Source organism: Peromyscus eremicus, chromosome X, assembly GCF_949786415.1.
Source record: "Peromyscus eremicus chromosome X, PerEre_H2_v1, whole genome shotgun sequence".
NCBI lineage: Eukaryota > Metazoa > Chordata > Mammalia > Rodentia > Cricetidae > Peromyscus > Peromyscus eremicus.
Window position 1 is genome coordinate 50,247,454 of NC_081439.1, and position 13,271 is coordinate 50,260,724.

General features: G+C 38.7%; 1 protein-coding gene across 1 annotated transcript; it reads right to left on the reverse strand.

The window, feature by feature from the left end:
* Positions 1-2,267: 2,267 nt before the first annotated feature.
* LOC131899895 (small ribosomal subunit protein eS25-like) lies at positions 2,268-2,701 on the reverse strand. Its single transcript, XM_059251365.1, has one exon. The coding sequence runs from the start codon at positions 2,699-2,701 to the stop codon at positions 2,324-2,326; it is 378 nt and encodes a 125-aa protein (XP_059107348.1). The 3' UTR covers positions 2,268-2,323.
* Positions 2,702-13,271: the final 10,570 nt, after the last annotated feature.

Below are 13,271 nucleotides of genomic sequence, written 5' to 3' on the forward strand. Positions count from 1 at the left end.
GAGGAATTAGATCACTCAGTAAAGATCAAAGAGAAGGTTTAAAAAACTATAAACAAAACATGGGAAAATTTTGGGATATCATGAAAAGACCTAACTTCCAAATTATGGTCATATGAGAAGGAAAAGAAAACCATAGCAAAAGCATAGAGAATATCTCCAGCGAAACCATACAACATAGTTTCCCAAACCTAGAGAGTGAGATAACCAACATATTCAGGCATGCAAAATTTACAGAGCAAAAAGTAGGTAAGATCAGAAAAAAAATTCTCCACAATATATTATAGATAAAACACTAAAAACACAGAATAAAGTAAGAGTGTTGAAAGCTGCAAGATTGAAAGGGAAAATAATTTACAAAGACAGGTCTATTACAATAAAACCAGATTCCTCAACAGAAACCTTCAAGTTCAGAGGATCCTAGAGAGATACATTTCAATTCCTGAAAGACCACAACTGTCAGGATACATTATATACCCAACGAAATTGTCTATCAAAATTGAAAGAGAAAATAATATGACAAAAACAGATTAAAGGATTTTATGATTACTAAGCTATCTCAGGGGATGAGTACTTCAACTGGAAGAGAAGTGTAAATACAACAAAGGGCTCACAAGGAAAAAAATCAACAGTATCAGAACAGGTAATCAAAAGAGGTCCAAGAACCTCCCCTGGAATTTCAATAATATGAATAAACACATATTTTCACTAATAATAATATTAATATTCCAGTTCCCTTAATGAAAAGACTATGATTAACAGATTGTATTAGGAAGCAAAATCAATGTTTTTACTGCCTCCAAGAAGTAGACCTCACCATCAATGCTATCCTACCATTTTAAAGTAGAAGGATACAAGTGGAACTTAGAAACAAACAAACAAGTGTAACTATTCTAATAACTGAAAAAAAATTCAAAGAAAAACAGGTCACAAGAGATAAGGAGGGGTATTTCATATTCATTAAAAGAAAAATTCATCAACAATATATTATAATCCTAAATATATATGCACCAGAGGGCCACTGAATTTCATAAAATAAACAGTTATGTTTAAAACTCCAAGTTGACTCCAATAAAGTGATAGTGTATTATTTCAATACTCAACTCTTACCAATAGAAAGCTCTTGGTTACTTTCCAGAATATGACAACAAAACTCAACTACTAAAGACACCGTGTACTTAAGTCACAGAACATAGAGCTGTCAAGCTGTTACTGACCTGAATGCTTCATCCCACTGGCTGGCTAGCTTTTATAATGCTATTCATGCTACTACAAGAGCAAAGTAATCATCGGTCTTACCCAGCTTTAAGCCCTGTCAGTTACAATGATGACTGGCCTGGCAAGACATATCCACTGGTAGAGTAATGATACAAACATCATGGGAGTAACCAACAACATTCTGATTGTACTTCAATCTCACTACACAGGATGAATACCATTGTAGGTCCAAGAACCTGTGGTTAAACATGTCATTGGTCCAAGGGTAGAACCTCCTACTGTTATTTTGTTAAATGGACATAGTACTAAACAATTCCTAATAATTAATCATTGTAGCCTTAGATTAATGTATCTCTCAATCCTCTTCAGAGAAATTCCTATTTGCAGTAGATGATGATCAACACAGAGACCGACAACTGGCCAAGGCACAAAGATACTGTGGAATATTAGTCCTAGATGAGACATCTGCATAACATCCCCTCTTCCAAAAGATCAGAGATATTCCACAAGAGAGGGAAGAAAGACTGTAAGAGCTACAGTGTGTGGATACAAAGCAGCTGCACATATAAACTCACAGAGATTGGGACAGTATGCACAAGCCCCAAGCAACCTCAAATCAAACCAAATCCCAAGATGAGGAGGGAAGGCAGGCTTGAAGTTCCACCCACAGTGGAAGAGCTATTGGCAATTGGCAGCTGTGGCGAGAGGGAGGTCCATTTTCTCTAAGAGTATATCCCCTGATAAATTGGCCATGTTCCAGTGGAAGGCCACAAATCCAAGAACATATGTGCAGCACAAATTTGACTTGATGAATGAAAAAAAAAAAAGGTGAGTGGCTCTAGGAGGAGTTCAAAAGGGAATGAATATTACCAAAGTATATTTTATGAAATTATCAAAGAACTAGTAGTTCTTAGTTAAAAACATTTTTGAATTGGATATAAACAGAAATATGACCCTATTTTGAGGGTACAAGGCTGGGGAGGCCAGATGACATTTTTAGAGGAGATGGTCTATAGCTTTTGCCAGATTCTTTTAGATATTTTTATGTGAACTTTTTTTTGATTTAATAAAGTTTTGTTTTTCCAAATGTACAGCTGATTGAACCTGTTCAAGCATCTTCGCCAGCAGCTGGGGCATCTCCACCCTTTGTGTTTCTGGTGTAAATTACTTGGGCTCTGTGCTTTGAAACCAGCTTGATGAGTCCTTTACTGAGTAACTCCTGAAGGGCTGCCCTGGCCAAAGAACCTCGAAACGTCAGTCTCTCGGAGACCACAGCTGGAGTGATGAGCTTGTAGTTGGGAACCTCCTTACAGAGTTTGTCATGTGTAGCTTTGTCAAACAGGACCAGATTGTTGAGCTTGTCCCGAACTTTGCCTTTGGACCACTTCTTCCTTTTGGTCTTGCCGCCAAACTTACTTACTGGGTCTTTGTCTTTTTTGGCTGACTTTCCAGCATCTTTCTTCTTCTTGTCATCCTTGGGCAGCATGATGAAGCTCAGAGAGTGGCGACGACCACTGCAGCCTCCCTAAGATGTCAAAAAAAAAAAAAGCTTATGTGAACTTTTAACATGTGTAAAAGCAAACAGTTTAATGAACCCTCATTTACCTATCACCATTCTTCCATTCCTATTTTATCTACCCCCTGGCATTTATATTCCAGAAAAATTTTAAAGAAAATCCCCATATATTTGTTATGTAGCAGTTTCATTCAAGATTAAAACTTTCCATCCATCTTTGAGGGAAACATGTTAAGACATACAATGTAAAAGGAAAGTGAAACAATGGGATATTTTAGAATAGGATCTTTACAAGGAGGTGAAACAACAGAACATTTCAGAATTGGATGTTTCCAAGAAGGTGAAACAATAGGATGCTCTAAGGGGAGGTGAAACACTCACTCCATCTTGCAAGAAAACTCATTAAGATTGGACATAAACAACACAAATATCTTCAGGAAGTCCCCAAAACTGACCAGATTCACTAGGCCCTTCCCTCTCCCAAGAGTACATAAGCATTAAAGATTGCTGAGAGTCACTTTTAGACAAGTTGAGATGCTTAGAAGAGGCTCAGAATGAAGAGCATGGAAAAAAAAAAACCCAACAAAGCAGTCTGAAATAAGCATTGGCCAGCCAAGCTGCCTAGAAGAAGTCACTGGAAAAGAACATCTTCCAACTGGAAAAGAACACCTTCCAACCTGTTAAGTTTCTTGCAAATTGTGCAGTGTGTCCTGTAGTTGGAGTTTCTCTCTGGGTCCCACCAAGCCCCCGCAGTCCCGCAGCTCACCTATAAAATAATCACTCAGAAGCTTATATTAATTAAAACTGTTTGGCCTAATGGCTCAGGCTTCTTGTTAGCTAGATCTTACATCTTAAATTAACCCATTTCTATAAAGCTATACCTTGCCACTTGGCTTGTGGCTCACAGGTATCTTTTTTTTTCTTTAATATTTTTATTTTATAATTAACTTAATTTCACATGTCAGCCACGGATTCCCTCATCCTCCCTCCTCCCACCCCCAGTCCTCCCCCCCCAATCCACCCCCCATTCCCAACTCCTCCAAGGCAAGGTGTCCCCTTGGGAGTCAGCCAAGCCTGGTAGACTCAGCCCAGTGTGGTAGACTCAGCCGAGGCAGGGGCCTATGCTCAGACACTTTGCTCAGCCTTGGTGTAGGGAGGAGGAGACTGGGCTTACAGGTGTCTTAACATCTGCTTCTCATGGCAGCTGCGGCTGGAGCGTCTCCTCCTCAGTCTTCCTGTTCCCAGAAATCTCCTCTCTCTTTGTCCTACTTATACTTTCTGTCGGGCTACTGGCCAATCAGTACTTTATTTATTAACCAATCAGAGCAACACATTCACAGCATAGAGAACATCCCACAGCAGTGTCCCAGGTTTCCAACTTTTGTGAACTGTCACCCATCATGAGATATACTTTTTCTGATGGCAGATGTCTGTCTGCTCATATAAGTAATCTCCCTTACCCAAGTTTCTGTAACTAACCCCAATAAAACTCATTGGTTCACCAAGTTGGACTTTCATAGTATCTATACTTTGATCTATCATTAGTTCCCTATCTGGGTGAGTAGACATTTGTTCATGTCTTCCCAGGCCATCACACAACATCTTATCATTTTAGTCTCAAGTACTTCATCATTCTAGGAGTCCCTCAAGAATTTAAACATACCACACTACAAGTGAAGCTGAAGCTGATAGTCATGCTAGTTAGCATCGCCAATTTTCCAGGTCTTCTAATCCAGCTTGGTTATATATATATATATATATATATATATATATATATATATATATATATATATATATATATATATGGTATGTGAAAAGCCACTAATAGATGCTACTGATGACAAAAAAGAAAGACATAGGTACCACTCTGTTAAAAGATACCAAAGTATAGAACAGCTAAATGTAACATATTATTCTGAATTGGATGTATTTTATGGTCTGAATATTTATGTCTCTTCAAAATTCACATGTTGAAATCCTAGTCTTGAAGGTCAGGGTATCTGGAGGGGGAAACCTTTGGGAACTGATTTGATCATAAGATTAGAGGCATTGTGGAAAAGACATGTGCCTTTATAATGCAACCTAAAATATTTTTTTTCATTATCTCACCAGGAGAGGACACAAGCAAGCCAGAAAGTAGACTTTCACCAGTCAATGAATTTTCCACATCTTAATCTTTGGCACCCCAACCTCTAGAAATGTAAGTGAAAGATTTCTGTTGTTTACAAACTCACCCAAAATTGTTACATACATTGCTCTTTATTCCTACACATTCATAAATTCAAGTTTATACTGTCAGGCACAGTGTGCTAAACACTGATGCTGTTTTAGTGAACATAATGGACACAGTCTGTGTACCCATTGCTATTCATAGACAAATAAATAAGGTAAATAACAAGACAACTTTAGATATGGATAAGTATGATGAAAGAGAAGGAATTTTTAAAAAGCTGCAATATGACATTTTAAATGATGTCTAAAGGCCCAAGTCAACCATGTAAAAGGCATGGAGAAAGCATTCCATGCATAGAAAATAAAAATATATACACAAGTTTAAATAATTAGACTGTCTTGTACAGGTAGTGGTGGGCAGTGGTGGTGCACACCTTTAATCCCAGCACTCAGAAGGCAGAGGCAGGTGGATCTCTGTGAGCTCAAAGCCAGCCTGGTCTACAAAGTGAGTTCCAGGTCAGCCAGGTCTGTTATATAGAGAAAACCTGTCTCGAAAAACAAAACAAAACAAAACTTTGTAGACTGTCTTGTGAAGTCTTAGGTGGTAGAAGTACAAAAGGCTAGAACCTAAGAGATAAAAAAGACAGTGATAGGAGAAAAAGTTGACAGAATCTGGGTCATATAAACCCTTGAAGGGTATAGAAAGAGAATTTAGACTTAGGGCTGACGAGATGGCTAAGTAGATATTGCTAAGCCTGACTAACTAAATTCAATCTTGGGGGCCCACATGGTGGAAGGGGAGAAGCAATTCCTGTCAGTTGCCCTCTGACATCCAAAGTAGACCATAGTACAAGAAACACACATAAATAAATGAGAAGAATAAAAATTTCTTTAACAATAACAACAACAAAAAGGATTTAGATATAATCTAAGAGCAAGAAAAGAGCTGACAGAATTGAAGAGTTTTAAACAAGAGAATTGTTTACCTGATGCACATTTCTAAAATACCATCAAGCCACACTGTGATAAATAGATTGAAAATGGGATCAGAGGTTGAAACTGATGGAGAAAAATGAAAAGATAGCTAGTGGTGAATTGGATTAGAAGGGTAATGCAGATGTGGACAGAGGTAGAAAGGTTTGAGACATACCCTCTCTGGGTCTGTAGAATGTAGCATGGTTATCCTTTACTTTATGGTTAATATACACTTATAAAGGAGTACATACCATGTTTGTCTTTTTAGTTTGGGTTACCTCACTCAAGATGATTTTTTTTCTAATTCCATCCATTTGCCTCCAAAGTTCATGATGTCATTGTTTTTAACAGCTGAGTGATACTCCATTGTGTATATGTACCATATTTTCTTTATCCATTCTTCAGTTGAAGGACATCAAGGACTGAGGGCGGGTGGGGACATGAGAGATCAGGTGGGGTGGGGTGGGGGGGAGAGTACTGAAAGAGCCAAATGGAAATGGGGAGCAGTACAGGGTCAGGTAGAAACCTGGTGCAAGGGAAACTCCTAGGAATCTACAAGGATGACCCCAGCTAAGATGCCTAGTAATTGAGGAAATGTAGCCTAAACTTGTCAACTCCTGTGACCAGGCATGACTTTCAGTGGAGACATTGGGACAGCAATCCAGCCATATAACCTTAGACCTACAGTCTGTCCTGCCTATGGGATACGCTATGGTAAGGGTAGCACAGAGATTGTGAGACTGGACAACCAATGACTGGTCCAGCCTGAGACCCATACCATGAGATTGAGCCCACCACTGACAACTGCCTGCAGTGTCAGGACCCAGGGTCTAGATGGCCCAGAGACCTAGGATAGAACCAAACATGACTGGAGGAAAAAATGTCAATGTAATGATGCCTAATGATATTCTGCTATACTCATAGATTGATGCCTAGACCAATAATCATCAGAGAGGCTTCATCCATCAACTGGTGGAAGCAGATGCAGAGACCCTCAGTCAAACATTAGGCCAAGCTTGGGGAATCCTGCTGAAGTGAGAGAAGAAGAATTTTAGGAGCCAAAGAGGTCAAGGACATCTTGAGAAAACCCACAGGATTTCTAACCTGGGCTCATCGGAACTCACAGAAAGTGAACCAACAACCAGGGAGCCTTCATGGGACTGACCTAGGCCCTCTGAATATATATGACAGTTGTGTAGCTTGGTCTTCTTGTGGGACTCCTAAAAGTGGGAGCATGGTCTGTCTCTGACTCTTTTACTGGTTTTTGGGACCCTACTCCTCATACTCGGTCCCCTTAGCCAGCCTTAATATATGCAGAGGTGCTTAGTCTTACTACAACTTGATATGTCATGTTTTGTTGGTATCCATAGGAGGCTTGCCTTTTTCTGAATAGAAATGAAGGAGGAGTGGATGGGGGAAATGCAGAACGGAGATGGGGGAGGAACTGGGAGGAGAGGAGGGAGGGAAAACTTTGGTCAGGATGTAAAATAAATAAATAAATTTGAAAGGGTTTGAGACACATTTTAGAGGTAGAAAGCATAAGTTTGTGGTAGATTGGATAGGGATTGGGTATAACAAAGAGTTATAGATGAGTTAATTTTAGACTGGATTTTTAATAATATTTTTATTAATTCTTTGAGAATTTCATACAATGCATTTTAACCATATTCATCCCTTCAATTCCTTCCAAATCTACCTTCTCCCCTGTTACCTCCTACTCATTCAACTTTGAGGGTTTTTTTCTTAAAAAAAAAAAAAAACATCCATTAAGACCACCTCACATTGCCCTAATATTCTTAAGAGAAGGGCATGCACTGTAGTGCAGTTGACCTATCAGGGGTCACACCATTAAAGAAAATGGATTCTCCCAAGAGCTATCAAATGTCAATATCACCTTAGCTAGTTGGGATTTCATTCCCGCTTCCCCATGTCATGGTGGGGGTTTTGTCTAATTTGAGATAGCACAGGTCTTATGCAAGCCATAATGTCCATGAGGACATATGTTTAACTGTCTTGTTGTGCCTAGAAAACACTATTTCCTTGAAATTATTTCCACCTCCAGCTATTACAATGTTCTTTACCGTCTTTCACAAAAATCTCAAAGCCTTGCAATAGCAGTATATATATAATTTATGGTTGAATATAGCATATTTTCTTATTATCTACATGGTGACCACTTGTGTGTTATTTGAGATCTCTTCTCTGAAGAGAGTTGAGGAATGCACTGGTCTATGAGTATAGCAGTAAGTCATTAGGAATAAGTCATTAGGGACCATTTTGTTTTAATTAATTTAATTTTAAAATACATTCTTAATTTTTTCACACAATATATTTTGGTCATATTCATTCCTCTCTCTTGGCTCCTACCACATACCCCCTCTCTACACACCAAACTTCATATTTTTTGTCTCTCTTAAAACCAAAAATAGCACAAAACTAAAGCAAAAAGAAGCACAAAGAAAAAGCAAACAAAAACAAAACAAAAACCCTCAAACAAACCAAAAAGAACATGGATTTGGTTTTGTATTGACCACCTATTCCTGAGCATGTGGCCTACCCTATGATATGGTTAATATGTTCAGTGTCATTCTATTAAAGAAAACTGATTTCCCTCTCCAGAAGCTATCAACTGCAAACAGCTTCTTGGTTAGGGTTGGGACTTTATACAGACTTCCCTTCCCCATGCTTAAATTTTGTCCGCTGTGAACTTGTGCAAGTCTTGTGTCTGTCATAGCTTCTGTGAGTTCGTATGTGTATCTCTTCACAGTTTCCTTCCCTGCCTTGACATCTGCAGGGTCCCCACTTTACACATCCTTTTACTATAAGATGGAGTGGTGGTTTGAATGATAATGACCTCCATAGGCTCATATATTTGAATGCTTGGCTCCCAGTTAGTGGAACTGTCTGGGAAGGTTAAGCAGGTGTGCCCTTTTGGAGGTGTTTCACTGGGTGTGGACTTTGAGGTTTCAAATTCCACACAAGGCCTAGTCACTCCCACCACGCCACCACCTGCTGCCTGCATTCAGGATGCAAAGCTCTCAGCTACTGCTCTTCCCTTTTTCTCTTTCCTGCCATGATGATCATGGACTAAGCCTCTGAAACTATAAGCAAGCCCCAAAGTAGATACTTTCTTCTATAAGAATTGTCTTGGTTATGGTGTCTCTTCAACAGCAATAGAACAGTAACTAAGACAGATAGTATTTATTGTTGATGGTCAGATATGATTTTGGAGGCAGCAAAGAGATGAATCCTGTGTTCTGAACTAATCAGTTAGTCTATGTCTTTTTATTGGGGGAATTGAGACTATTAATACTGAACAATATGTATTAATTCACGTTGTTTTGTTATGGTTGGGGTTGTCTACTTATCTTTTGGTTGACTGGTCTTGGATTATATATTCCTTGTACCTGCTTAGGTGTTGTTTATTTTGTCTGTGCCTAAATGTCTCTTCTAGTATCCTCTATAGGGCTGACTTTGTGGACATAAATTCCACAAATCTGCTTTTACTCATAGTAATTTTTCCTTTCTCTTTCAATTGCGACTGATAGTTTTGCTAGGTGTAGTAGTTTGGGTTAGCATCTGTGGTCTTTGAGAAATTTTAGATCACAAGTTCAGGGTCTTCCGTTTCTCAGTCTTCATTGAAAAGTCAGGTGTTATTCTAATGGGCCTGCCTTTATATGTGACTTTTTTGTTCTCTTTTGCAAGTTTTCAATATCCTGTCTTTGTTTTGTACATTTAGTGTTTTATTATACTACATGTTAATTTTTTTCTGGTCCTGTGTATTCTATGTTATGTATGCCTCTCGTATCCTAACAGGCTTATGTTTCTTCAGAGTGGGTAATTTTCTTTTATGCTTTTGTCAAAAATATTTCTGTGTCTTTTACCTGAGTTTTTCCTTTTATACGTATAATTTATAAGCTTAGTCTTTATAGTGACAAAATTTCCTGTACATTCCATTTTTGTTTCTGCTTGTTTGTTTTTGCTTTTATATTTAACATTTTCTTTGACTAGGTGATCCATTTCGTCTGTGTTGTCTTTGAGATCTGATATTCTCCCTATACCATTTGATCCTGTCTATTGGTAACATTTTCTTCTGAGCTCCTTGTTTTACTTGCTGAGTTTGTCATTTCAAGTTTTATTTCATTTTGGCTTTTCTTCGGAGACTCAATTTTCATATATTCAATTGTTTTCTTTAGCTCCTTTAACTGTGTTTTTATATTCCTCATTCAGGTATTTGTTCATACACTCTAAGCTCCTTGAGCATATTTACAATTACCATTTTGACATCATTGTCTTGTGCATTACCTAAGTTGCTTTTCCCCAGGAAGCATTACAATGCGGGGTGCTAATTTCTGGAGAACATATATTGTCTTGATTATTCATGTTGTTTGTGTTTTTTTTGATGAGACGTAGGCATCCAGAGTTAGGTTGTTGGTAGTGTTTCTTGGTATGAATATCTGGTCCTGCCTTTGTTTAGGGGGTATTTGAATATTTGTTTTCTGTTACCACAGCTGATCAGGTTGTGGACCAAATGAATGATTCTTGGTGTCAGTCTTGGATCATTCTGTGCTGATGTATAAATGAGGTGTTAAAAGTAGTCTCAGGTTAATTAAAGATAGGTGCAGCTGCTGAGCCTGAGAGTAAAACTGTAGTTTTAGAAGTTTTTCACTGATGACTATCAGAAGTTTGTGGAGGGCTAACCAGGTTCTACCAGTGATTCTTGTGTTGCAGGTGCTGGGGTCATAGTGGGAGTAAGCAGTACTTTGTAAGAATGGTACACGGGATTCTGTACCCACCTCAGGTAGAGGTGGTTGGGGTAGTATCCAAATGGGGAGGATCTGGGATTAGGGACACAGGACACTATGGTCCCAGGATATCTTTGTAGGTGGTATGGTGAACTGGCTCTGGTGGTCCCTACCTATAATTTTGGGTCAGAGTCTACATGGTGCTAGTGTGGCACAGTGGGTAGGATTGCTGATAGGCAGATGAATGGAATGAGTCTGGGGGAACATGCCTGGATTTCCAGATTGAACTCCACGGTGTCATAAGGTGGATAAAGTGACTAATAAGTGTTGTGTGGACAGTATCAGGATTTTTAAAATTTCTCCTGGTAGCTCTAATGTGCAACTAAGGCTGAAAACCAAAGCCTTAGTGTGGAAAAACCAACACAGTAGGCTTATGATATAAAGCAAGAACAACTAGCTTGGCTATAGGGCTTTACTCTAGTGCATTTTACTGTTTATGTAAACAAAATAACAGAAATAGACAATAGAGGTGCAAGCAATTTCAAGGGAGTGACCATAGTAGTAGACCAGGAAATTCAATTCGAATATGAGAGGGAAAGACACAGGAAGTGTGTTGGATAATGGGGAAAGATCAGTATACTGTCACATTCAGTTAATTGGAAATCTTGATCAAATGGAAATAAGGCAGAATAGAAAGATATGGAATATAAATGGACATAGAAAGGGGAAGAAGCCTCTCACTCTAGAGTCTGGTTGAAGTCTCTAACCATTTGGAAGTCAAGAATTTTGGCACGATATATTAGTATTAGGGAGGCTTATAGGCAGGCTGTGGTCCAGCTAGTCCAACAATTGTTTGTCTACCAATGGAAGATCCAAGAATCCAGTAATTGTTTAGTCTATGAGGCTGGATGTCTCAGCTGGTCTTCTGTGTATGCCAGAATCCTCAGGAAGTCGTCTCTAGTGTCAGTGAAGGAATGGACTTATCAATGAGAACAAGCAGGAAAATAGAGCAAGCTCCCTTTTTTAAATCTCTTTTATACAGGCTGCCAGCAGAAAGTGCTCTCTAGATTAAAGGTGTATCTTCCCACCTGAAAAGATCTAGATTAAAAGTAGGTTTTCCCACTTCAAATGATTTATTTAAGAAAAAAATCCCTCACAGGTCTGCCCAGCCATTTTAGTTTTAGGTAATTCCAGATATAGTCAAGTTGCCAACCAAAAATAGCCATCATACCCAACTAATAAAATACACTATGAATGTTGCCTACATAAGACAATATTCTTTTTATTTAAGATAATTTAAACAAGAATATTAAAGTAGCAATGAACCATTTTCAAGGCCTAACCATATATTGCCTTAGAGTTGAACCTAGGTCCTGTAAACCTGTCAATTTCATAGACCTTCGCTGTTGTTTAACCTTGTCCTCTGGGCACAGCATTACTGTCTTTTCTGGCCAGACCAAGCAGTGCTGAGGCAGTTGTAGCTGAGTATTCAGGAGAGAAATGCAGTGTCCCTATGGCAGCTCCCCAGGATAAAGAAGCTGCATGACTCATGGAGAATGATAGCAGATTATAGAAGATTAAATGCAGTAGTACCCTACCATTGTACCTACCACCCACACCACTGTACCCAACATTGCAATATTTTTTGTTTCATTTTTGGAAATGCTTTATATAAGGCGTATAATCTTTTCATGCCACATTGGACCTTTCAAATATCTGTTTAGTATCCCCTTAGCTGCTGGATCCCAAGAGCAATCAACATATGCTTTAATGGACAGTGGTAGGCCTTTGGAGAGCCTGTTGACCCTCTATAAGTAGGTTTCATTATATCAGACTACCATTAGAATGTCTTAGAAATTTAGTAAAGATTTGAAATATGTCGTGTTCACAAAAGGAGCAAATATGGGAAATCAGTCTACCCAGGGTGCAAAGGCCAGGCATATCTGCTAATTTTTGTGAGTACTGTGGTTGGATAAGGTTCATATGATACCTGAGAAGTTTATTGAGAATATCCTTCAATAGCCCATTCAGGTGGACATAAAGTAGCTGCAAATGTGGGTGGTTTTTTTTTTGGGGGGGTGCTCTTAGAGTAGTAGTACATTTTCATACTCTATCTTCCTCAAAATGTCCACCCTATGTGTAATTTGGTTAAAAGGGGTTCCGTGTGAGATTGGGACAAAAAAGCTCAAAATGTTTTTAAGAGAGATGAGATTCTTACTGGTCAGACTAATCAGCTGTGCACTCTAATACATTAATTCCCTTTTGTGTTGAAAGTTACTAGACTCTTAGTGATCTAGAGCTCGGGGCTTTGGAAGAAATGACATACAAACAGTCCAAGTAGTGTTCTAATCATGTAAAGGAACAGAAAATCATTATATAACTTTTGAACAGCAATTTCTGACTATACATAAAGCATTGTAACAGATAGAATCCATCACTGTAGTACCACTAAAAATAGATTATCAAATTAAAGGTTGAATTGAAGACCTTCTAGTCAAGCCTCTTTCTGAGGTGGCTAGACTTAAATTCTGCAAAATGTGGCCTGGATATGTACAGAAATGAGCCGTGGTGGCCACCAGTCCTGTCATTCATGCAGACTGTGCTGGTGCCAGCGTCATTTCAGACTCCTGAGTCCTCCCTAGAAATTG